Source organism: Cicer arietinum, chromosome 2 (assembly GCF_000331145.2).
Source record: "Cicer arietinum cultivar CDC Frontier isolate Library 1 chromosome 2, Cicar.CDCFrontier_v2.0, whole genome shotgun sequence".
Classification (NCBI taxonomy): domain Eukaryota; kingdom Viridiplantae; phylum Streptophyta; class Magnoliopsida; order Fabales; family Fabaceae; genus Cicer; species Cicer arietinum.
Window position 1 is genome coordinate 5962805 of NC_021161.2, and position 27049 is coordinate 5989853.

The 27049-nt window shown below is 29.3% G+C and overlaps 3 protein-coding genes across 4 annotated transcripts; 2 read left to right on the forward strand and 1 right to left on the reverse strand.

Annotated features, from left to right (window-relative positions):
• Positions 1-4800: 4800 nt before the first annotated feature.
• LOC101507649 (uncharacterized) lies at positions 4801-11425 on the forward strand. The gene is made up of 10 exons (XM_027331866.2): positions 4801-4910; positions 5987-6224; positions 6824-7028; positions 7692-7782; positions 8040-8185; positions 8443-8686; positions 9132-9236; positions 9334-9516; positions 9673-9877; positions 10758-11425. Exons 2-10 carry the CDS (start codon positions 6005-6007, stop codon positions 11243-11245), a joined length of 1887 nt encoding a protein of 628 aa, XP_027187667.1. The 5' UTR covers positions 4801-4910; positions 5987-6004; the 3' UTR covers positions 11246-11425.
• A 324-nt stretch (positions 11426-11749) lies between these two features.
• Positions 11750-14824, reverse strand: LOC101503676 (uncharacterized). 2 transcript variants are annotated; one of them, XM_004489632.4, is made up of 2 exons: positions 14671-14824; positions 11750-13153 (listed from the first exon to the last, which is right to left on the reverse strand). In XM_004489632.4, the coding sequence occupies exon 2, from the start codon at positions 13149-13151 to the stop codon at positions 11865-11867; it is 1287 nt and encodes a 428-aa protein (XP_004489689.1). In that variant the 5' UTR covers positions 13152-13153; positions 14671-14824; the 3' UTR covers positions 11750-11864. The 2 variants fall into 2 exon arrangements, with proteins under 2 accessions (XP_004489689.1, XP_027187668.1); XM_027331867.2 differs by lacking the exon at positions 14671-14824 and adding an exon at positions 14596-14619.
• A 5997-nt stretch (positions 14825-20821) lies between these two features.
• On the forward strand, positions 20822-26816 carry LOC101504003 (syntaxin-132-like). Its single transcript, XM_004489633.4, has 13 exons — positions 20822-20985; positions 22361-22468; positions 22804-22860; positions 23565-23613; positions 23886-23974; positions 24061-24134; positions 24431-24473; positions 24557-24617; positions 24725-24750; positions 24834-24911; positions 25636-25716; positions 26178-26243; positions 26450-26816. The coding sequence occupies exons 1-13, from the start codon at positions 20968-20970 to the stop codon at positions 26621-26623; spliced, it is 924 nt and encodes a 307-aa protein (XP_004489690.1). The 5' UTR covers positions 20822-20967; the 3' UTR covers positions 26624-26816.
• Positions 26817-27049: the final 233 nt, after the last annotated feature.

Consider the following 27049-nt stretch of genomic DNA (forward strand, 5'->3'; position numbering starts at 1 on the left):
TTTTTATTTTTTTATGAATAGTTTTTCAACGTGTGACTTTTGAGTGTTAGTCGTTTGTGAAGCAGAATGAACAGTCACAAAAAATGAGATTTAAATTATGATTCTTTTGAAATTTAGTGAATGTACTTTAAATGATGTTTCACTCAAAATTAGAGTTGGTAATAAAATGTTGATTAATAATCTCTTTAACTAACTAAAACTTTATCGACCGTTTATATGAAGTTAGGAAGTTGTAAATAAAAATAATAACACTAAAGTGTAATATGTGTGTACAAATAATTAAAGATAAAGGATAAAAAAAATTATACACAAAAAGTATATTGGTTCACTCTAATTGGGCTAGTGCACTCTCATAATCGTGAGATTTTGACTATGTTTTATAACTAAAACGTTATCTTTCACATCTTTTTTCTTGATCAAACATTGATCAATTACAATCTTCACATTTCAACCAAGAAAGTATTTTTATAGTCACTTTCTTTCTAGAAAGGATTTTTATAAACACACTCAATCTAACATAAAAAGATAGACTTGAGTTAATTTCAATGTGTATGATAAAAAGTATTTGGGATCTAATAATTTTCAACTCTTTATTTGAGATAAATATATACAAACTCCATAAATGATAATTCACATATATAATGAATAGATCTGGAGTTTGCTTGAAGAGATTTTTGACTTGTTATTATTTGAATAAGTGATGGTAGATTGAAAATTGAACTTTTGCTTTCATCTTCAAATTGAACTTCAATTTATAGATGATGAGATGCTTTGAATATTCAGTTTAAATTTGATATAACAGTTAGACATATCAACCAAGTGTCAGATCTATTTTAAAATAATTAAACACATGTTTATATTATTGTTCGGAATGTTCTTGACAAAACCCAAAATGTTCTTACTTTTGAATCTGATGAAAAACATGAATAAGTGTGAGAGTGAGCTGCCAACTGTCATTTAACATTGTGTGTGATTAGAAGCATGTCTAACTTTATGCAAAACAGTGCTTGTACAATGCACTTGTGTTCTTTGTACTTGCTTCCAGCTAATCAATCTAGAGATCAAAACTGCAAATCAATTTGCATGTACTTTTTGCAAGAGGACATTCATTATTTGACTTCTTGAGGCTTGATTATTTTTGTGTGGCCCATGTGCGAATTATATCAATCTAGAACATGATTTTAGTGATTCTAAAGCTGTTATCATTTGTCTCTTGTCTTTTATTTAAGATAACTAGAATGAATTAAAATGTTCTACAATAATTTTGTCATCAATCTGAAGATCAATACAAGTATCATTGTGCAAAACATTGTGCATGTTTGTTTTTACAAGTAGGCTTGCAAAATTTGACTTTAATTGCTAATTAAATGTTGAAAAATTCATGTGCGAACTGACAACTGATTTACTACATTATGTCCTTCCAAAAAGATTCATATTGTCAATTGTTCTTTAATTGAACAAACGAAACATTATGGTGAATGTTCTTCCATCATTCTTTTAACAAATAACTTAATAAATGACTCAATCTTCAAATCATTTCTTCTTCAAAGCTGACTTTTTTCATTTTGTTGACCTGATATAAATATTTACGAGTGCAATGAACTTGGTCATCACGAGAACATTATTTCTAACAATTGAGAATGTTGTCTTCTATATAAGAGGATAAATCTTTTGTTCAAGTAATACTTCATATAATTTCTCTTGGTGTTACACATGTTGTGTCTTGTCCATCAAGTATCCCTGAGATGCTTTAGTATAAGTATGAATGTAATGGACATTGTCTCCATGAAGATGTTATCTTGAAGATACAATAATCATTCTCTTGAATAATTTATATATAATATGATATATTTCTTTTAAGATTCTTTCATAAAGATGTTATTTGACTTCTGTATTTATTTTCATATATGTTTGAATTTATAATATATCGTTGGACATATTTTCTAAGGTATCAAATGATCATTTTGATCATTCTCTTTATTATTTGGTTCATAACAATTTGAACACTTGTTGTATTTGATTCTTGAGATAACTTTTGATTATCACGAGTTCGTAAATCTCTTTAGAAGATTGTCTTCTAATATTTATATGAAATAATCTTTTGACGCTACTTTAATTCGTTTATGATTGAGTAAATACACATGTACTTATTAACGTGAATGATTTCTTATTTTATTATTAAGAAAATAAGGTTTCTTACGTTTATACCTTAATTCACACTATATGATATGGTCCAAGGAAATTGTGCTACACCCTGAATTAATTTTACTCACTCTATATTTATAATAATAATAAATAATAATAATAATAATAATAATAATAATAATAAATAATTTTACTCACTCTATATTTATAATAATAATAAATAATAATAATAATAATAATAATAATAATAATTATTATTATTATTATAATTATAATTATAATTATTATTATTTATTATTATTAAATTGAGGACTCTACCTTAGGACTCTAGATTTGGCCTCGACGACTCTTCTCATGATTTCTTACCATTGGATGATAGTTTAAGTTCTGGACAAATGTTATCTATTTTTTTATTTATTTTTAATTTTATTTTATTTTTTATATTAGAGTAAAAATACATAAACAAAAAAAGAGAAAAACAAATAGTAATTTTCTTTTTCTATGTCAAAAAAATTGTAATTTGTTTTATTTTAGCGAAATTTTTGAAGTGTTAACAAGTCATAAGAAATAGAATCTTGAATTGTGCCAAGTTTCCAATTCAGACTTTAAAGTTAGCCTTGTTAAGTAGAATGTTTACCTCAAAATATTGAAAAAGCTTATGTACACAAGAAGTTTATTTAATATGAAATTTTGTAGGCTTAAATATAAATTAAATCTAAATATATGATTGGTTTTACAAATACGTGTTTTTTTTTTGTGTAAATTTTTTTATTTGATTTTTATCTTTGTAAATATATTTATTTATTATTATTGTTTTTTTGTTTTAGTCCGTGTAAAATTGATTTTTATTGAAATTGATCCTTACAATTCATTATATCTCGAATAATTGAGAATTAAAATCAAATATTATATATATTACAAGAACTCATTCAAATAAAAATTAATTTTATATGAACTAAAACAAAAGAACAATGATCAAAAACTAACAAAAATATATTTACAATAACAAAAATCAAATAAAACAAAAAAACTTAGGAACACTAAAATTAAAATAACACATAATTATAAAGATGAATCATATATTTAAATCATATAATATCAATATGATAAGTTAAATGAGAATAAATTAGTCTCCAAATATGCACATAGAAAGCATAGAATAAATCTTTGGCTTAATTGCAGTTTTGGTCCCTTTATTTTAGCTGAATTGCGAAAGTAGTCCTTCCATTTTGTTTCTCCCCAATTTTGGTCCCTCAAACAGAATTTTAGTCTAAAACTTGATGAATTTTCATTTTTGAAAACTATACTACACCATTTATGATCATATATTTTAGGTACAATTGTTGCAAATGAGATCTGGAGGCATGGTGTGACTTAAATAAATGCAAAAAAAATGAAATTTCATTAAGTTTTGAACTAAACTTTTGTTTGAGGGATCAAAACTGGGGAGAAGCAAAATGGGAGGACTACTTTTGCGATTCAGCTAAAATAGGAGGACTAAAACTGCAATTAAGCCTAAATCTTTTACTTTTTCTTTTCATAAATGAATGTTTAAGGGAGTTAAGTTGCTAATACTCACTATATATGGCGAAAATATGAAAAAAAGTATTTTTTTTACCAAAATTGAAAATTCAAGATTTAAAAAATGTACTTTTTAGAAATGTTGATATAGTGTCTATACTTATATTATATGAGTCATATCACTTATCTATAATGATATGAGTCATATCACTTATCTATGAGATTAACTTTGTTGGTAAAAGTAGCTAGATTGAAGGCTTATCTTCCTTGGATTAACAAATATTAAGATTTGACTATAAATAAAAGGAAAAATAGTAATAATTTTATTAAATTACTCTTATTAACTATTAAATATATAGATAATTGGTAGTTAGCTTGTATTTGTTGCTCGTAGTTAATGAAGATCTATAAATCAATTATATGTAATCATTTACTTTAATTTTTCTCATTTGTATCCTTTTTACGTTAATTTGTAATGTTTCTTAACATTAACAATTGTTGTTTTTTATTTAATCTTTTGTGTGTTTTTTTATTATCATAAAATGAAAAGTAAGATATAATGTTTTGATAATATAATATTAATTAGATGATATAATTAAAAAAAAGTTTTTAATCCAAAGGTTCTTATCTCTTCAACTGACATTAGGGACCTTTTTTCATTAAATAATAAAAAATATTATCAACAACTTAAGAGATGAAAATATGTATTACATGTATGTGCCCTCTGTTTTTTTTTTTTTTATTCTAAATTATTATTTATTAATATCCTACATGATATTGGGTAGCCAAAAATCTTATCCATGTCATCTTTAATTCGATCAAAATCAAATAATTTGAATTTGTAAAAAAAGAGTTAAAGATAGAAGGCTAAAAGTATTAGTTTAGAAATATAATATCAAAATTGCCATATTTAAAAAGTTGAGTAGCCAAAAAGGACATTTTGGGAAAACCATATTTAATTTGGTACTTATTTAAAATTTAAAAAGTAATGTTGGTTGTTGCTTAATTTAATTGAGATAAGGATAAACCATAAACTTAATGTTTTTTTCAACTGTATCTTATAGACTCTTTTTTTTGTCTATTTATATACCAAACTCTTACTACATGACAAATCATCACATTATTACACTTTTGATACTTTTGTCTTGGAAAAGAACACATTTATGTCTCTTTCACCCTTTTTTTGTCTATAACATTGTAGACCACCAAAGTTTATTTTGTAGAAAACTCAAACTAGTAAATAGGTAGGCACCACTCTGTTTCTTGTGTACTTTGCAGATTTCATTTCAATGTTTATTTGTGATGTTAATAATGGATCTCTAAAGTCGATTTTTTGGTACAACCAATTGTTATATCATTATATTAAAAAAGAATGAACTCTTAACGTAAGGGTATTATGGTACGGTTGATTTTTCATTTGTATTGTCAAAATAATATTTTAAAGTCGATTTTATGGTTCAATCAATTTAGACAATAAAATTAAGAAAAATAATTTTAATGTAACTTTTTACTGGCGTTTGAGGATTTAAGTTTTTGTTGTTCATTGGAATGAGTATTGCACTATTGGATCAATGGTTCAGTTTTATAAGATTCTTTTTTTTTTTTTTTAATTTCCAAAAAAATTGTTTAGTTGTTTATTTTCATTAATAGCAAGATAACGATTTTTCCAAAAAAATTAATGATATGATAAGGTTGTTCAAACTAATGATTTTTCATTAATGACATGATAATGATTTTTGTTTGAATTGTTGTTAGCCATGATGATTGCGTCTTTAATGTGAGTGTCATATATATACAATTAGAACTGTGAAAAAGTCCCTCAACTATTAGGTTTCTTAATTTTTTTTTATTAAACTCTTAATATTAGATCCCTTATAAAAATTACTTTTTTTAAATTTTGGCCCATTATTTCATGGGGTTTACTAGAGGGGGCTCATGGGGATTGTAGGCCCCAATATTTTGATAATATTGAGATTTTTCTTAAAAAAATTTTGAAATTTATTTTTTTCGAAAAATATTTATTTTCTCAAAAAATTTTGTGAGAAAAATAAATAGATAATTTTCGAAAAAAATCGAATTTCTTTTATCGGTCAAAAAATCGAAAAAAAAAAGTTATTATTATTTTTTTGAAAACGTGGGCCTATAGCCTATTAAACCCCCAAAATTTTAGGGGGGGCTTACTTTCTGAGGGCCTTTTCAATTATAAAATTTTTTGACCACTCCAACATGTGGGTATGAGCTAATAATTAGAGGTTTGTCAAATTGACAGTTCTATATACAATACTGACTTTGAAATTTTTGTTGTGATTTCATTGTGAAGTTGTTTTGAGAGGAAGAAATGGCAAAAGCTACAATATTTTTGGTGGGGTTTTTGATTTTGCATTGTTGGGTAGCTATGGCTGAAGCTGAGTATTTGAAATACAAAGATCCAAAACAACCATTGAATACTAGAATTAAGGATCTTGTTGGTAGGATGAGTTTGGAAGAGAAAGTTGGTCAGATGGTTCAGATTGATCGTAGTGTTGCTTCTGTTGATGTGATGAAAAAGTATTATATTGGTAAGTTTTTTTCTTGTAGTATGTATTTTTAATTTAAATTTTAACAAGATTTTTAAAAATGTTTGGCTAACGCGAATTGAGTTGTGACATCAAATGTTTTTATATCTCTGCGTTTATGTGAGTGTTATCACAACTGATTCAATGTGCATCAACCACATTTATCTGTAATTTAATGTAATATTAAAGATTTTAATGTGAGTGTTGTCACTATTTTAAACCTTAGTTTTGAATAAAAATTAATAGATATTTCAAATGGATAAATTGTTGTTTTGACTTTCGATATGTGAGGCGAGACTGTTGTGACAATAATTCATGAGTTGAAAAAAATTACCTAAATATTTTTTTTGTTAGTCAATTTGACTTTTGAATATCTTTTGAATTAATCTATTTAGTCGTCGATATTATGTTTCGTTTATCAAGTTAATCCTTAAAATTATTAACAAAAAAGATACATAATGATGTGTTTGTAATTTCAATCTATTCACTGATCAAAATGGTTGTTCACTATTTATCAAAATGGTTGTTAATAAAAAATAATAGAAATGAAAAACAGTGTGAATTAGGAAGAAAACAAATTATATTTTTGTTTGTTTTTATAGGGAGTTTACTAAGTGGTGGTGGAAGTGTTCCTAAGCCACAAGCTAGTGCAAAGGATTGGGTTGATATGGTGAATGAATTTCAAAAGGGTGCTTTATCCACTAGGCTTGGAATTCCAATGATATATGGAATTGATGCTGTTCATGGCCATAACAATGTCTATAAAGCAACTATTTTTCCTCACAATATTGGTCTAGGAGCTACAAGGTAAATGACAAATTCTTGTATTCTTTTATGTGTGAATTTTTTTTGTTTTCCAATTCTTGAGTATTAATCATTTCTTGTATTCAAAGGTCTTGTCTTGTGTGTTGAAATATTATAGTTTTATTGTCTACAAGAAATGAAAAAAAAATATCTTTGCAACCAAAACTTTGTCAAATTGTGCTCTCATTTTTTTTAGGTTGGTACACTAACCAAATAAACAATTACGATTAATTATTAAATAAATAATTAGTTACAAATGGTTGATACTCATATTATACTGCAAGATCTTAATTACTTTTTAAGATTATGAGCGATGTTTATCAAACTTTTCCTCTATTAAAATATTCATATTTTAATTGTTTTAGGTAAATGGAACATGACATTTGTGTTTAGACTATTGTTGAAAACTCTCCTTCTTTTAATTTTTTTTTATAATTTGCCTAGTCTATTATCTCAATGACGTATCAGATGATTTTGAATTTGTTTAAAAAATTACACAAAGATAATGTATATGATATAAATTTATAATCCAACAGTTAATTTGATACAATACATATCGTGTAAAAAGTTATTGATGAGTGTAACACTACTCAAACTTTAGTTTGATGTAATTTGTTTTTCTATGCTTCTTTGTATTGATGATGAGGTTTATTTCTGAACCTATAGAGACCCTCAACTAGTGAAGAAGATTGGTGAGGCAACTGCTCTTGAAGCTAGAGCAACTGGAATTCCATATGTATTTGCGCCTTGCATTGCGGTAATCGAGATAATCACAAATTTATTTCTTGAAGACTCTTCTATATAGTGTTGTCAAATAGCAGCAATAACGTTATAATGTAGTAGAATTTGAATAAATTGCAATTATTTCGGGATATGTTTTTTGATACAAAGTATTTTGAATAACGCAGCTATAGAGGTGCTGTAGCACTGTAGTGGAATTTGAACAAATAGTTATTTTCTGATATATGTGATTGACAACACTTATCCTACCATATAACATATTTGTTTGTATAGGTTTGTAGAGATCCAAGATGGGGTAGATGTTATGAAAGTTATAGTGAAGATCATACAATAGTTCAATCTATGACTGAGATTATTCCAGGACTTCAAGGTGACATCCCTTCGAATTCGCCAAAGGGTGTTCCATTTGTTGCCGGAAAGTAAGAATTGATATTGTTGATGTTTTATTTATATCCTTGTTCCATTTTTCCTTACACAATCCTTCAATGTTGGTAAATAGCAGCTATAACGTTATACTATGCTAGATCTGGAACAAAACACTATTGTTCTATGATACGTTACTTGGTCTAAAATGTTGTTAAATAGTGACGATAGTGACATTATAGCACTTTAACGTAACGAAATTTGAACAAACCTCTATTTGGTGTTTAATTTTTGCTGTCATTTGCTTGCACAGCAAGAAAGTTGCAGCTTGTGCTAAGCACTTTGTTGGTGATGGTGGAACAACAAAAGGAATCAACGAGAACAACACAGTTGTAAGCAGACATGAATTGCTCAGCATTCACATGCCAGCTTACTATAACTCAATTATTCATGGTGTGTCAACCATCATGGTCTCTTACTCAAGCTGGAATGGCGAAAAAATGCATGCTAATCGCGATTTAATCACTGGATTCCTCAAGAACACACTCCGTTTCAGGGTAATAATACTTTACCTCATGCACCTCTGATTTCAAAATTACAAATGATTACATTAATAAGTTTAATTTCTATGTATTGTCTATGTAAATCTTTTTTACACATATAACCAATGTTACGTGTATTGCCACATTATTTGATGAGTATGACGAGTCATAGATTTTTAAGTTTGATAAAAGGATTTGTATTCCAATAGGATTTGGATTATACACGACCTCAACCATTAATCTTATATTTAATTTTCAGATTATACAATTACAAAATCTGTTTTAAAATATTTCAGTCGTGAATTTGAGATCAGACAGTTGAGATTGAAAACCGCGTGATGCAATTACTTCACAGAATTTGATTGACAATAAAATCTTCTTACACTACATTGGATAGATTTTTTATTATTTTCAATCATCAAATATTAGTATATGCTTAAGATTCTATGTATTTTTTTAGGGTTTTGTCACATCAGATTGGCAAGGAATTGACTTGATAACTTCCACTCCTCATGCTAACTACACATACTCAATCCAAACTGCAGTCAATGCTGGTATTGACATGGTAAACTATTTTTTTTTTCAAGTCTATTGATTATTGTTATTTGATTTTATATACATAGAATATATGATGTTTGATACTTACCATTGTAATGATGCAGATAATGATTCCATATAACTACACTGAGTTCATAGATGGCCTAACCTTCCTAGTGAAGAACAATGCCATACCGATGAGTCGAATCGATGATGCAGTGAAGAGAATTTTGAGAGTCAAGTTTGTTATGGGATTATTTGAGAATCCATTGGCCGATTACAGTCTTGTCGATCAGCTCGGAAGTCAGGTCAGTCAATCAACTCAGAATTAAATATAATTTTAGTCCATATAAATTTATATGGTAATTTGATAAATTATATTGTCATTATAATTTACTATTAAATATACTATTAAAGTGTAGTCCATAATGTTAAACTACTATATTGGCATCATGATTTGACAGGAGCATAGAGAATTGGCAAGAGAAGCTGTGAGGAAATCATTGGTTCTATTGAAGAATGGTGAAAATGCTGATAAGCCATTGCTTCCTCTTCCTAAAAAGGCTTCAAAAATTCTTGTTGCTGGAAGCCATGCTGATAATCTAGGTTATCAATGTGGTGGATGGACTATTGAATGGCAAGGACATAGTGGCAACCACATTACTAGTGGTATATAATAAATTCCTTCTCTACTTTTTTTTACTTATATTTATTTTTAAGAGTCTAGCGGCAAAACTCATATACATTAAATACTGAGAAGATGGTCATTGAATTCGAATTCACACCCCAACACATCAAATGTCTCTATAGTTTTCTACTATCTTAACTGCACTTATGAGCCTGTTAATTTTTTTATTGTTTGACACTATCAAGTATAAAAAAATATCAAGAAAAATTGCACTCGTCTCGTTAAAGTATGTTTAAACACAATCCCTCTATTTTGTAAAATACTTTAATTACATACGCCTCCCATTTAATAGAGGGTGTGTGTGCAATTTTTTCAATAAAATACAAAGGATGATTAGTGTTCAATTAAAAACCAAAATGGCTTAGCACCAACGCTCTATATTAAAGGTATGTTTGGTGTCTGAAATATTTCGGTGTTGGACACTAACACGACACCAACATATATGGTTACATTATGTTAGAACAACAAGCCTGACTCAAAAGAATAAAGATAAAAAAGTGCACAATAAAAGAACACATAATATTTGATCAGGGAATTCGGCCAATTATGCCTACGTCTTTGACTGCAGAGTTGGTGCAATATCTTTCTATTATAAATTAAGATTAAGGTTCATAGTGTACAACTTGTATTTAAATATTACGGTCCAGATTAAAAATCGTTATTGCTCAAACGAGTTGTCCACTTATCACTAACTATGAGTCATAGCTAATGCATTCAATCCCTTTCATTTTCACAAATTATTACTCGTGTCTCTATATCTGTTAGAGTCGTGTTTGATGTCTGTGTTTGTGCTCACATTAGGAAGGTGAATGCAATTTTTCCAAAAATATAATGCTAACATTGCTCAACTGATATTCACAGGTACAACAATTCTCAGTGCTATAAAAAATACAGTTGACAAAGACACCGACATAATCTACAAGGAGTATCCAGATCCAGACTATGTAAAGTCAAACAACTTTTCATATGCAATAGTGGTAGTAGGAGAGAAACCATATGCTGAAACAAGTGGTGACAGCTTAAACCTAACAATTTCAAGTCATGGATATGACACAATAAACAATGTATGTGCTGGAGTGAAATGTGTTGTTGTGTTAATAACTGGTAGACCTGTTGTGATTCAACCATATCTTGACAAAATTGAAGGACTAGTTGCTGCTTGGCTTCCTGGAAGTGAAGGTCACGGTGTTACTGATGTTTTGTTTGGTGATTATGGATTTAGTGGTAAGCTTTCAAGAACATGGTTTAAGAGTGTTGATCAATTACCAATGAATGTTGGTGATTCTCATTATGATCCTTTGTTTCCATTTGGGTTTGGTCTTACAACTCAACCTTATAAGGCTACTTAGGAATTATATTAGATTTTGGTTAATCATTTACCAAATTTGTGTTCTTGGGCTAGGTTTTTGTATTATCTATTATTGTTTTATTTGCCATTTTGTGTTTCTATTTTACATGTTTGACATTACATTGGTGTTGTCATGTATATGTAGCTTGGAATTGTTGAACAATTTTGGGCTTCAATTATTAAAAACATTGAGTTATAATTAAATCTATATACGCCAAATTACCCATGTCCATATGTTAATGTCAGATTTTGTGTTTGACAAATGTCTATATCCAACACGACACTGACACATATGATTACATTCAACCACTTTCATTTTTTAAATATTAGTGTCATTTTTCAAATTATCATTAGTGTCATGCTCGGTTTTCATATCTATAGTAGTGCGTGTAAGGCTGCAATTATTCGTGCTCAATTTCCGTATCTATATCCATTTTTTTCCTTTTACAATTAGTTGCTTGGCTCAATGACAGAATATTGCTATTGAGAATGAAATCGAAATGGATGAAACATGAAATTCAGCACACATGTACCATTTGTTTATTGACATAAAACCATTCAACTAGTTCAGATTTATTATTATACAATGTATGCAAACAAATAAAGCATATCCTGAAAAACTACTCAACCGCATCTTTGGTCTTCTCCACCACTACATTACCTTCATCTTCTGCTTCTTTTATCTGTTTTTCTATCTCTGCCTTTTGTTCAAGAAGTGCTTCTACTTTGCCATTGATCTTTTCAAGCTTTTGCTTCAGCTTGCTGAGATCCTTGGACTTGTCTTTTCCAGTTAACTTTCTCTTCTTCCCACCTTTGTCCTTATCTTCTTTTTTGTTCTTCTCTTTCACTTCATCTCTGTCGTCTTCGTCGTCAATCTTTTGTTCGACTAACTCCCTCGAAACAACTTCATCTTCCTTGTCATCTTTACCTTTCTCTTTATCTTCAGGTTTCTTCTCTTTCTTTATGATTGCTTTTTTACTGTCTTTCTCACCCTCTTCTTCCTCACCCTTGTCTTTTTTTTCTTTTTTCTTCTTATCCTTCTTCTCTTTTCCTTCATCGGTTTTATCATCGTCTTTCTTTGGCTTGATTTTCCCATCCTTGTCCTTCTCTTTTTCTTTCTTATCCTTCTTCTTTGTCTTCTTATTCTCTTCACCATCATTCTCTTCTCCCTTTTCCTTCAATGTCTCCACATCTTCATCCTTGTGTTTTTTCTTATCCTTCTTCTTTTCTCCTTCATCGGTTTTTTCATCGTCTTTCTTTGGCTTGACTTTCTCATCCTTTTCTTTTTCTTTCTTATCCTTCTTATTCGTCTTCTCATTCTCTTCTCCCTTTCCCTTCAACGTCTCCACAGCTTCATCCTTGTTCTTTTTCTTCTCCTTTTTGCTTTTTTCGTTCTTCTCTTCACTTTCCTCACCTCCATCTTCCTTCCCCTTATTCACCTTTGTTACGATTTCTTCGTCTTTCTCCTTTTTCTTCTTCTTCTTCTTCTTCTCATCCTTCTTTTTCTCTTCGTTACCATCATCATCTTTGGTCTCTTTTCCCTTTTTATCATCGGCAACTACTTCGCCCTTGCCTTTATTTTCCTTACTCTTCACCTTTTCTTTCTTTTCGGTACTCTCCTCGCCGTCCTTGCCATTTTTCTCTTTGTGCCTTTGTGTGCCACTTTTGTCATCTTTTTCTTTCTTTTCCTTTTTCTTCTTATCCTTTTCGTCCTCATCACCGTGTTTATTCTCACGGTTATGTTCTGAATCATCTACTTTCTTTTCATCCTTATGTTTTTTCTTTTTCTCTACTGATTTGTTCTTCACCTTCAGTTCTACTTCTAACTCGCTCTTATCTTCCTTCACATCACCTGGTTTTTCATCCTCAGTCTTGATCTTCAGAGTGATATTTGATTTGTCTTCCATGTCTAAATAATCACAAAACAATTAAATAAACTTTGTTTGAATAAACAACTTAATTAAACACTTATAGCATAAAAATTTATCATATAACTATTTTGTATAAGCTATTATTATAACAAAAGATAAAATAAAGTCAGTCTGTTTACTATTCTTATCATAAGAGGCCTAGGATTAGAAATCAGAATAGTCAATAAAACAGGTAATCTATCATTTTCTTTTTTTTTTGACAGAAAGTCTATCATCTTATTTACCATCAATTTGGATATTTACAGAATATTATAGTTTATTAATCCAACAAGTTTATCAAGCACTGCTAAAGTTTTAAGTTAAAAAATATTTGCACAATATCCAACATTATACACAAAAATATGCAAGAAAAAATCATCTCTCAATTGGCAAACAAAAAGTTAATAATCTTAATGCAACCCAACATAGAACAGTTGAACTCTAATGCATGAGGCCAGACTTTATTACTATTCAATTTTTCATGACACATCCAAGCACTACAAAACAGAAAGCTAAAGATTGCAAACAAGGAAATAGATAATAAATCTCAATTTTCTTAACTTATCATAGTTCACAAAGGTAATATTCATTCTGGAGCTATAAATCTGCTTATGCTTCTGTTACAGCACATGTTAATTTGTCTATTTACTATATATAGAACAATGATTTATGGTGCCATGTGTTCGACCACCCACCATATTATCCACACATCAAGTCTAATAATGTTAATAACAAATAGAGATACCCCTTACCTTACAAGCATGTTTTGCAACGTTGAGTTAGGTCTTATATAGAAAAGGCAGAACTACAACATCGATCCTTCAACTTAATTTAAAGTTTCAAACACACCATTTATCTTTTTTCATGTCAAATTAAAGCCATATCTCACTAAGTACCATCGGCTACATGGATCAAATGACGCATTAACGTTATAGCATATATCTTTCCAGCTCATTAATCTCTAAATCTTTCCTAATAGTTTCTCTTATAGTTTTCCTAGATCTTCTCCCGCCTCTAGCTATTTGACTACCCTCCATTTGATCCACTCTCCTCACTACAGAGTCTATAGGTCTCCTCTTCACATGTCCAATTCACCTAAGTCAAGTTTCTACCATCTTTTCTACTAATCATATCTCTAATGTTGTCATTCTTAATCCTATCTCATCTAATCTTTCCACACATCCAATGCAAAATTCGCATCTCTATCACACTTATTTTATCCTCATGTTGGTTCAAACAACAATGTTTGACCAAAATTCATTTTTTTATCTATGTATATAATGGAAAGTCTTGATCATTCAAAAAGATAAATTACTCCTTCAACTCATCAAGATAACATTTAAATTACCTCATAATGACCATTAAAATATCTAATTTATCAAAATTAACAAGATATTTTTTGAATTAACAAGATATAGAGAGAGAGAGAGAGGATAATTACGAATTATGAATTAATCAAATGGATGAATATGAATCGAATTGAATTGTTGAATTGAAGAGAAATTAAAGGATATACCTGTTGAGTGTGAATTGTTGTTAGATTCAAGAAATTGGAATTGGAAGTGTTGTATCTAGATAGAATAGGAAACCTTAGAAACACTTTTTCGGTGACTCCAGCGGTTCTATTTGTCGTATTCTCAAACGCGCAAAGATTTGTCCTCTAAGTTTAATAATATTAATTATTTACGGTAAAATCGGTTTTGATATTTTTTTTGTCCAAAGAGTAAATAAATTTGCATGATATTTAGTTTAATAATTTTGGTATTTATGGTTTGAGTTAAGTGTCAATTAGTTGATATATTTATTTTATCAACTTTTTATTTTAAAAAGCTAATTTCTTATTTATTATCATAATAGTTGAATTGAATTTATTTAAAATAAATAATTAGTAAAATGAATCAATTGATATTTCGTATTATAATCACTTATGTTTATGAGTATGAATAAAATCATAAATCTGTTTATTTAATTTAATCTAACTGCATTTTAATTCAGTTCATTCAAGTTGGGTCTAATTCGAACCACCAACTCATTTAAGTTTGGTCTAATCCGAACCAATTCATTGGAACTCAATTGTGTTCAGTTTGAGCAATAAATTTAACTTTTTGAACTTATGAATTTGCAAATCCAACTCATTGACGTGACATATATATTTTTACTATTGATGTATAGCTAAAATTTAGTTGTTGGATTATGTTTGAAAATTTGTTGCTAATTTAACTAATTTAAGTGTTTTGTTGTGTGTGTGGATGTATTTTAAGTATTAAATGATATGTCGTGATATAGTTTTATTATTTTTAGATGTTTAAATATTTAAATTTAATTATATTTTTTTTAAATAATTTTTTTTTATTACCTGTGAACCCAATCCAATCTGTTTATAATCGGGTTAGTTTGGTTCAAATTTGATAGAAAAATCATGGGTTGAAAACTCAACTCAACACAAATAAAATTAATCGATTTGAATATTAGATTTGGCAAAAATAAGACCCAATTTAACCCGTGTGCACTTCTAATCACTTATAATTGATCATTCATGTACTATATATTCATTAATAATTGATTATTCGTTTTATTATTTAAAGAAGGAATTAGATCTATTATATTTTTAGTCTAAATTACATATTTTTTACTCAAAATAACACCTTGATTTGGAAGAGATTTGGTAAGTGATTTCGAAGATGTTTTTTCCCACAAAAATCTAAGTGTTTTTCATGAAGTTTGAATTTAATAGTAACTTTTTTATACTGGAAGTAAGTATTGAATGATAATTGAATAATAACAAAATTAATTTTGACTATAAAGTGGTACACAAGAACATTTACTTTACTTTTCTATATAAAAAAAAATAAGAAATCTTTTTTAATTTTTTGACTTGAATTTAAAGAAATGAGCTAAACTTTTATAACAAAATAAACTAAGATTTAAGTCTTAGTTCAAAATGTACCGTGTTTGAAGTGTCTCATTTCAGATTATTTTTATTTGATGAATATATTTTTTGTTTAAAAAAATTATTTGTTTTATTTTGAACTTTTAAATTATAAATGTTATATAGTTTTGATATTGGTCTCTTTAAGTTATAAAATTAGACAATTTGATCTCTTAAATTACAAATGTCATACACCGATAAAAAGGACTAAAGTGTCTTACATTTGTAATTGAAGAATCAACTTCCGATAAAAAGACTAAAGTGTCTTACATTTGTAATTGAAGAATCAACTTTTTATTATCAAGATTATAATCCGTCTAGTCTAATGAAGGTCGATAAAGAGGACCCCCTCCACAACATCCATGTGCCAACTATCATTCATCACATAAATTGAGAGAGAGAACTCCTCTTGGATGATTGGAATACTGTCAGGGCAATAATCACAGTTGATGTCACCCCCAAAAGTCCAACTATCCTTCCAAAAGTGGGTGTCTTGGTTATTCTGCACCATCCACAATATGTTGCACTCCACATTCAACCACGTTCGAGAGATAGCATGTCAAATGTGAGAAGTACTACCCCTAGGTGAAATCTTGGGCATAACATGTGCAATACAACCATATTTAGCTCTCATTAACCGAACCCAAAGTTTATTAGGACAAGCAAAAAGGTTATAGGCTAGCTTTAACATATACACTTCGTTGAGGACATTCATGCTTCTCAAACCAAAGCCACATTTTTCCTTAGGAGAATATATCTTATCCTGAGGGATTAAACGACATTTGTGGTGCTCCTCTGTACTACTCCAAATGAAGTTCAGACAAATAATCTCAACTTGATCACAAACAGAAATTGGAATAGCATATGCTTGCATCGTGTAATCAAGAATGCAAGATAGGGAGAATTGTACTAGTGTAACTCTATCAACAAAATACAAACTATTCATTTCTAGCTAGTCAGTTTGTTCCTCATTCAAAAAGAATACTTTGGATTTATAAAGATTGTTTTTTTTACCCGACTTCATACAAAACTTCTGCAAGTTATCACAAATTAAAAAAAGATTAATCAAAAAATGCTTCAACGAGAAACATGATATCATCTACAAAACAAACATGATAAATTTTTGGACCATGCCCAATGTTAAGGGGTTTCCAAACGTTAGTATTAGTTTAATTATCAATATGATGCCCCAACTTCTCCAATTGCAAGCACAAAAAAGGTATGGTGATATGGGATCCCCTTGACTAAGTCCATGGGATGAAACAAAGGAATAAATTTGGCCACCATTCCAATTTATACGCATAAAAAAGGAAATAAAATTACATTTTCAAGTAAAGAAGAAATATCAAGCATAAGATGAGGGTCAAAAATAAAATTCCACTACAATTTGTCTCACGTCTTCTCTAAGTCAAGTTTAATAATCATGTACCCCAATTTATCTTTCATGTTATTAATCAAGTTGATTCATTTTTTAATAACCAAATTGTTATCCACAATAAATTTACAAGGGATAAAACTACTTTAAGTATGACCTACTATATAAAGGAGGATAGCTCTCAGCCTTTGAGAGATCACTTTAGTAATCACTTTATAGACAATATTTCAAAGAACTATAAACCAAAAATGAGAGGCTTTAACACGATCATCACACTTAGGAATAAGGGTGATGAGTGTTTGGTTACTTCAAGTCTACTAAAAATATGTTGTTTTCTTCTAAAATTGTTGAGAACACATGAATCGTGGAGAACAATATAAAAGGAAGCCGAAATACTTTTAATACATAGTTTAAAATTGCCAGAGGCTCATCAATTGGTTAGCTCCTTAACCAAGGACAAGTACCTGAACACATCATCTCTAGTTGTGACAACAACACTAACTTTATGCACGACAAGATCTTATCATCCACCACGCCACCTTCAATGCGTTGTTTAAGAATCACATCGAGGCCAAAATAGTTGCCAAAGCTCCATCATAATCACTTACTGTCGGTGACCACTATTCACTCAAGAGTTCCAACATCCCTTCCCGAACCAACACTTATCATGCACGACTGAGCCGTTTTTTTTACTGTGGGGTAAATATTTTTTAGGGATAAAGTTGAAGCGCAAAGACACTATATGACAGAAAAAGGTATGTCAACAATGTTGGCACCCAAAACCATCATTTATCATTAGCAACACCTCAATAAATTTATTATAATAAAAATAAAAGGAATAACACAAAAACTTAGAGGACTAGACAAAACTCGAGGAAAAAAAATGCATAACAAAAAGTGACTCCGTTAAAAATCTTATTAAAAAAATTCAATGACATAAAATCATTGTGAAGGAAAAAAAAGTACAGTAAAACAAAAAACTAAAAGTAACTAGAGTATTAAAAAGAAACATTACCTAAACTGAAAAAAAGGAAGACTATTTGTATTCTGGAAGAAGTCTCAGTAATAAATGAACGCAGGTATAGTGTTCCACCTAGTAAATCCATGTAAGTTGAGAGTAAAATCAACAAGTTTATCTTCAGAATGATAATACTTTTTATAGATATGGAACACAATAAAGGAGAAATCATTTGTAATAGTTAAGCAATGAAGCCAATTATTCACAAGTTGCCAAAGCACAGTATGACTAGACGTGAAAGCTAAAACCACCAAAAGAAAATCAATTTCAAGCCAAAGTTTGTTCCAATCTTTCGAAGAAGCAATCTCGATAGATGTTATAGCTCTAATGAACTCGACCTAAAAACAAAAAGTGGAGTTAATATGCAAAGGAACCAAACCAAAATTACCAATGTAAAATTACCAAACCAAAATCTTAATTCTAACAATCAAACTAATTTCTTCTACATATGACTAATGGTAATGAATAATGCAAGATTCACATTCTTTAATATCATCCATCTACAAAAGAAAAAAAATATTTATTGATATTCGCTCATATCAATTATATATGGTCTTTGACATGACCAGTCCAACCACATGTTGACAAATTACATGGAAAAGTGAAAGAGTGATGAATCTGTGATAGTCTTCATAAGTCTTTTACTCATTATATTAATACCGACTAAACAGATCTTTCTCAAACATCTCGGACAAACACATGAACGACAACTTGAAACTAACTAAAACACCACAATAAAACGGTAGTAATTTATTTTATACCTTTAAATTCTATATCCTAATTGTTAATTGCAATTAACTAGTCGATTTTTCACTAGACAAATCTTTAACTTAGAAGATGAACATGTGTGAATGCACAAGTATCTTTTGAGTTAGTAAAATTAGTGTTTCTTTTAATATTGTCAACATAAAAGTAAAATTTTACACTTTAATCTTTTCACTATATTTTTTTTTCTTTTGAAAATGAGTTATTAGTATTTTTTGATATCTATCTTCTAAACAAATAATTATAATATACTAATTTGTGTTTATTATAAAAATTATACATAATACAAATATTTTTCATAAAAGAATTAGTAAAAAACAATCCATATATATAAAAGAAAAAATTAAGACTTCATTGGGGAGATTTTGTGACAATTATAACTTCCAATCAAAATATATTATATCCTATTTAAATTTGTCAAAAAAAATTCAAAATTTGTGTCATGTCTTTAAAATTTATTTTTTATCATCCATTTTTATTTGACAAAAAGATTTTTATATAGTTAACAACTTTAGGCCATGAGTTGTCATCAGATTTAAATTTTCTAAATTTAATCTTAATAATAATGTTGTGCATGTTTTCCCACTCAACGGAGCATATGAATTTTGCCTCCTTCATCTTCGCACGCAGCTCATCGTGAAAATCTGCATCCGCCTCCGTTTTATAGAAGATGTAAAATTAGGTTTTGTTGGCCACAATTGGGCTCGAGTTTTTTTGCCCGCACCCGCACTCACTTATATATATAAAATTATAAATTTAAAAATTATATCTATTATAATTAATATAATAAAATAATTATTAGACAATAATAAAATTAAAAAAATATTATTTATAAAAATAAAATTATAATTTTTAATATTTAAAAAATATTAAATATATTCAATACATATATTATGGGAAAATTTTACACCCACACTTAACTACGGGTTTGTCCCATTTCGAGTAGATACCCGTAAATGTGGATTTTGTTTTCATTCCTAATTCAAATTAATGTATAAAAGAAAACATTTTTATTACACATTTATAATAATATCTTTTACCAAATACAACTATGCCTAATATAAATATATTCAATTGTTTTTTCGTCACAATTATATCATAAATAAAGTTATGTATATTAATATGAACTATTCTCAAACTATTTAATAGGAGAGATCTCTTACTAGCAAAAGTATTAACTAACCAAAAAAAAAGTTGAAGAAAAGTTAATGATCTATTTCCAAACTTTACGTCTTCCATTAACAAATTATAACTAAACAAAAAAAGAAAGTAGAAGAAAAGTTAACGATCTATTTCCAAACTTTACGTTTTATATTAACAAATTATTTCGTTTTTGTTGAAATCTTAACAAGTTATTTTACATATGTAGAATTTATTTAAAAAAATATTCCTAAATCTTGACTGAATCGATAAATACCACGTCTAATCTCGAGTTTGAGTGTAAGGTTTAGAAGAAGTTGCATAAATTTATGATGTTATTTATAATCTTTCTATTTCAAAAAATTAGTAAAATGAAATAAAAAATTCTAAAATTTAAAATATAAACAGAATCTTTAGTAAAATATAAAAAGGAAAAAAAATAAAAATAAAACACGTTGTTTCTTCTTCTTCATCTCTCTGTTTATGGCCTGGTTTGTTTTTAACCAGGTCTTTTCCAGCTCAAACTCCTTTTTCTCACATTCCATTTTTTCCATTTAGGTTTCAATTTTCTAACCTTTCTTCAACAATGAACGATCTTCTAACGGTAATGTTCAATTCTCTTTTTAATTTTTCATTTTAATTTTAATTTTTTTACAATTTTTTATTCAAGTTTTGTTGTTTTTATGGAGTTTTATTCAGATCTTGCTTTATGCATAATGGATACTCTTTCTTTTCTTTTCTTTTCTCTTTTTTGTTGTTGTTGGGTAATCTAGATTTCAAAAGGTTTTGTTTTTTCTCTTATGCTTGTTTCCCAAGAAAATGTTGGATTATTGGATTTAGAAATGTGGTTTTTAGGTATTTTTTATTTCAGAATTATTTATATATGAGTTATACTGCAATGTAATTGTGTTTAGCTGCTGGTTAATATTGGTTGATGTTTCATGGTTTGATGCAGAATTTGATATGTTTCTGTTTTGGAATTGGTTTTGATTTATCTTTTATGGTTTGATATTTTGTTATTGATCTGTGTTATGAGATCTTTTTTTATTTATAAAAAAGATAGAGGGAGAAATATAGTAGCATAAGAAGTCGAGAGAGTGATTGAGAGAGCTTATGACATGTATATAAGTTGTTTTCAGCTTATTTCAGCTCTCCAGAATAGTTTATGAAAACGCTTTATAGCTTATATGATAATTGTTGATGACTTAAATGTTTAATTAAGTTATTTATTCAAATAGGTATTAAGTATTGACATGGATTGTGACAATGACATTAATTAATCTAGATTTAAGTATCCACTTGGTTTTAATTATTGTTTTGTGACTTTGTCAACAATGGAATTATATAAAATAAAAGTTATATAATAGATGCAACATTTTAAGATGTTTTTTATTGGAATTCGATGGAAGGATGTGGATGAGAATCCTTTTCCTGTAGCCTCATATTGTCATGAGAAAAGGTTGGTGGTTTTAAGCAGAGCCCAAAATTGGGTTTCTAGTGGACATCTTTGGTAAGACAGTAACTTAGTAGATGTTCTGTAAGGAATGGTAGGAAGCAAATGTATAGGAAAGAAAGACCTTTTTTTATATTTACAAAGTTTCATGTAATGTTCACAGAAATCATGTTTGCAATTCTTAATTTCCAATACTCGTGTAAAATGCAATTGGATTAACGACTCTAAAATATGCAATCACTTCTATTTTTTGAAATTATTACTAGTGCCAACATGTCAGTGCCGTGTTTGTGTTAGTGTTTGAAAGGTTTTGAATGTGAATTCAATACTTGAATGGACTATTCTTGGAGGGTGGGGGGGACAGAAGCAAAATGCATGTGCACTAAGGAAGATTCAAAGAACAACATTCATACTAATTTAGGTTTTTAAAATATTTTATTACTAATGAAATGTAATATTTGAAGTGCGGGGTGTGTAGTACCAGTAAAGACATGGCTATATATTAATTTGATGGTTCTTTTATCAGGAATCGTTTGATATCCCCCGTGGCCAAGGTCATCGAGGTGGTGACATTGAGTTGGGAGAATATGCAAGGAATTCAGGAGAGCTGGGCTTGGATACTTTCTTCAAAAAGGTGTTCACCTATATATATATATGTAAACAAGCACATTCAGTGTTGTCAAATAGCGACTATAGCCTAGTGGAATTTTCTGCATCCATTGCTAGTGTTTCACGATACGCAATTTAGTATAAATTATTGTCAAATAGTAGCTACAGCAGCAAAAACATACTGCTATTTTCTGCAATCCACGATTGATAACACTGAAAGCATTTAGTTTGTCTTTCATTAGTTATTTTATTCCTATTCCTTAATTAAATTATTTAGTATAAATAGTGAATAGTTTTAACATTCATGTTGAATTATTTTTGTCCAACTCATTGAATCCACATGGCTTAATTGTTCAATAGGTTCAAGAGCTTGATAAACAATATGCTAAGCTGGATAGTCTTTTGAGAAAGCTCCAGGTAACTTGTCTTTCACACAGTTTGACTACTAACTATTGGCTCTAGAACCAACATTTAGTACCTTTAAGCATTGCCAATCTTATGGTTGTATGGTAAAATTTTCCTTTAAACTTGAGTTGTAACTTTCAATTACAAGCAATACTTGATGCATTCCTATATTCTATGATATATACCTAACTTAGATCTAATGGTTTACATCTCTTAGTTACTTTACACGATAAATTCAACATACCTAAACTATGCTACTTGTGATATGGTATAATCTTCAATTTTCATCTTCATGCCATTGTTAGCTTTCCTTGATGAATTGATATTGCATATATTCCGTCCTATTTCTACTTAACGAAAATCAGATGATTCCAGAACTTCTCTTTACAACTATAGTAACCATTTATTCCCTCTCTTTTTCCCACTACAACTATATCATATGCAAAACCAAGATAAAAAGATAACACTCTAAGTTGACCTTGATGTAATCCTATAGTTATAGTCCGTGAAATGTTAGCTTATTGGTAAGAACAAGTGTAACCTGAAGGAACAAAGTTCAAATTTCCCTAGAGTCAGTTGTAAAATTAACATCAGTGTCACTTTTTTAAATAAATTATGTAAAGGCATCGTGCTTAGTTTTTAGTTTATATGTTGAACTAAAAATTACTTTAAATTTGTTCTCAGTGCTCACCATTTTTATGCAAATCTGTATGCAGGGTGCCCATGAGGAGTCCAAAGCTGTTACCAAAGCTCCTGCCATGAAGGGTTAGTATGATACTTTTTATCTTTTTCTGGATTATCTGTTTTATGTTTCCTTACCTTTAACTTAAAATAGTAAAAGAATATTGACTCAAGCATCATGTTTGTTGTCTGACACCGACACGACACTAACGCATGTAGTTGCATTCAATCACTTCCAATTTTTCAAATTATTAGCAGTGTTCGGTGTATGTGTCTTTACCGCTGCTTCTTTAGTGGGAATATATGAAGTTTATGAGCATTAAACAAATTAATTATGCTTGATCCTTCGTCTGCAGCTATAAAGCAGAGAATGGAGAAAGATGTCGATGAAGTTAAGAAAACTGCACATTACCTAAAGACCAAAGTTGAAGAACTCGACAAAGAGGTAAGAACTCTACTGCGTTTTATTCAATACCTAGATTCATGTTATTATCTCCGTGACTTCACCCCTTACTCGATTATGTATTGTAGAATTTGGCTAATAGGCAGAAGCCTGGTTGTGGAAAAGGATCAGCTGTTGACCGGTCAAGAACAGCAACGACAATGTCAGTAATTATCCATCTTTTTAAATTTTCAACTTTTTGTTGCTCAATTTCTTTCACTGGATAAATAGAACCTTTTAGAAAGTTAATAAAATACAATACAAGTTTACAAGAATCTCGGTCTAACATTCTTACTTATTTTTCATATAGTTTTTTTTACACAAAGCACAAACACACATAAAAGACTCATACATTAAACATTTAAGACTGAGATTACATTAAGTCAAAACATACTTCTAGTGTTTTTTAATGAAAAAAACTAATCTGTACCTTGTTTTTTGTGTACTATAATTCTGTAGTTCCTTGAAAAAGAAATTGAAGGACAAGATTGCTGAATTTCAGGTAGGTTTGTTTCATTTTTTATTCGAGATTTTTTAGTCTCTTAATCTTCCACTTAATTGCGTTATTTGTTAAAATCTTTGCAGACCCTAAGAGAATCCATCCATGAAGAATATCGTGAGGTTGTTGAGAGACGTGTATTTACAGGTTTGAGTTGTTTTCATTTTTATGCAAATTGAGGCCATTGAATTACTTACCTCGAATTGGTGTTAATAATAATATTATGTATTATTTGGTCTTCATGATTTTGTCAGTAACGGGCACGAGAGCTGACGAGGAGGTAAATTTTTTAACCGAATTTTCATTAATGGAAGAAAATGTGTGCTTTAGAAGTTTTTCTTCTAATCATTTATTAATGTACAGACAATTGACAGATTAATTGAGACTGGAGACAGTGAACAAATTTTCCAGAAGGCGATTCAGGAACAAGGGCGTGGCCAGGTTCATCACTCCTTACTTTCTTCATAATTTTTAGAAAGCAATGTTTGTTTAGATTTAAATGTTGGGCTGTCAAAAGCGTACAAAAAAGTAAACTTTGTGTTGCAGAGATGAGTAATTGTTGGGTACGGCTCATAGTTAGTAATTTGTGGGCAGGTCACTCGAGTAGTGATAAGTGGTTACATGTCAGGTGTAATATTGCAAATTGGGGCGTAGTATTTAAACACAAGTTGTACACTATAAATTCTAAGTTTGAATCATAATAGAAAGATATTATAGCTACTCTGTAGGTGGAGGCGTAAGCCTAATTGACCGAACTCCGTGATCAAATCTCATGTGTTATTTGTTTTCATATTTTGTATCTATTTTTTTTGAACCGGGATTGTTGTTCTAAAAGTAGTCACTAAAGACAAGATAGAATTCGGAATACAATTATTAGAGATAAAATTGGGATAGCTCTTCTTAATAGAAAAATGGCCATCTCATCTTTAGGGGATTTGGACATTTGTCCAGAAGAAGTATTAGTTTGGATGATTGACTAGATGCCGATTTAGTCTAAATGATTACGAGATTTAGAGGAGTTTCTATTTCTGAACCTGATATTATGGTGTTATTTGATTCATGTAGTTGACTTCACCTAGTGAGAAAATACTTGGTTGTAGTTGTTGCTACCTTTCTCAATTTCTTTTGTAAGGTTACCTCTCACACATTTGAGTTATTTTTGTAGATAGTGGACACCCTTGCAGAAATTCACGAACGACACGAAGCAGTCAGAGATGTTGAGAAGAAGCTGCTCGATTTACAACAGGTATTTAATCGGTCCATTCAATTAATTCAACTGTGATACATGTATGGCGTACTGCAACAAATTAATTCAATTTAGGTAGAATGGTGCGACATTTTAACTGTAAATGGTGAAATCTGTTATTACTAGTTTACGTATTGATACGCCTAAAGTTAAACATTATAATATATATGCTTTAGGGCTTCTTTGGATGAGTTTATTTGAGTTTATCTACTGACGTAAACATTTGTGAGTTTGTCTGAATTAACTTATTTGAAAATAGTTTGACTAAGTGATGGTATCACTCACTTCTAAAGGAATTCCATGTTACCATTTTGCTGTCTTAGATAGTTAGAATAGTTTTTCATGTTCCCAATTTATGCACATTTTTTTGTTTTGCATAAAGTTTGCACACATTTTGCATTAGCACATGGAGAGAAATAAATATATTAGTTTGGTTGATTATAACTTTCATGCCTTTGCAGATATTCATGGATATTGCAGTGTTAGTTGATGCACAAGGAGACATGCTTGACAACATAGAATCAATGGTATTTTTTTTCTTTCACTTTTGCCCATAAGTTTATCAAGTGTTGTCAAATGCTGATAACAAAAAATAGTGATTTGTTCAAATTATGCTACGCTATAATGATATAGCTGCTTTGACAACACATTGTACTAAATAGCATATAATGTTATTTGATGAAGGAGGTATTATATTTGTGATCAAATTTGGTTTCCACTCCATTTGCATCAGGTTTCAAGTGCAGCAGATCATATACAGCAAGGCAATAATACCCTCCACAAAGCAAAGAAACTGCAAAGAAACTCTAGAAAATGGATGTGCATTGCCATCATGATACTTCTAATCGTCGTTATAATCATCGTTGTTTCCGTCATCAAACCATGGGTTAATAACAACGGCGCTTAATTACTGATTAGTAACACATAATTACACAACAATTGCATATTAATTTTCATATTCATATAGTCCATTCTTTTTGTGATTTATTTAACTTGAAAGAAGCATTGGACCAAATATATAAATTTGTATCCTTTGAAAGTGAAGAATGTACTAAAGAAAAACTTCAGTCTATTATACATGTATTTATCACATTTAAAAATATCTTCGATAATAGATTATACATAAATTCTATCGTATAATTGTGTTGAGGTTGTTGATTTTCTTTGACATAGACATTGTGACTTGTCACTCTTATAATCTGAATTTTTCTTTGTTAGAAAAGAAAATAATGTATTGATATTGATTATTTATTAGTGAACATTTTAGATCTCATGAACAATTATCTTTTGTAGGTTAACAACCTAGTTGTATTTCCCTTCTATGACAAAACAT

Coding starts and splice junctions, on each gene's coding strand:
- LOC101507649 (XM_027331866.2), top strand. CDS start 6,005: ATGGCAAAAGCTACAATATTTTTGGTGGGGTTTTTGATTTTGCATTGT. Junction 6,225..6,823: donor GATGAAAAAGTATTATATTG/GTAAGTTTTTTT, acceptor TTGTTTTTATAG/GGAGTTTACTAAGTGGTGGT. Junction 8,687..9,131: donor AGAACACACTCCGTTTCAGG/GTAATAATACTT, acceptor GTATTTTTTTAG/GGTTTTGTCACATCAGATTG.
- LOC101503676 (XM_004489632.4), bottom strand. CDS start 13,151: ATGGAAGACAAATCAAATATCACTCTGAAGATCAAGACTGAGGATGAA.
- LOC101504003 (XM_004489633.4), top strand. Junction 23,614..23,885: donor CAAAGCTCCTGCCATGAAGG/GTTAGTATGATA, acceptor CTTCGTCTGCAG/CTATAAAGCAGAGAATGGAG. Junction 24,912..25,635: donor AGGAACAAGGGCGTGGCCAG/GTTCATCACTCC, acceptor TTATTTTTGTAG/ATAGTGGACACCCTTGCAGA.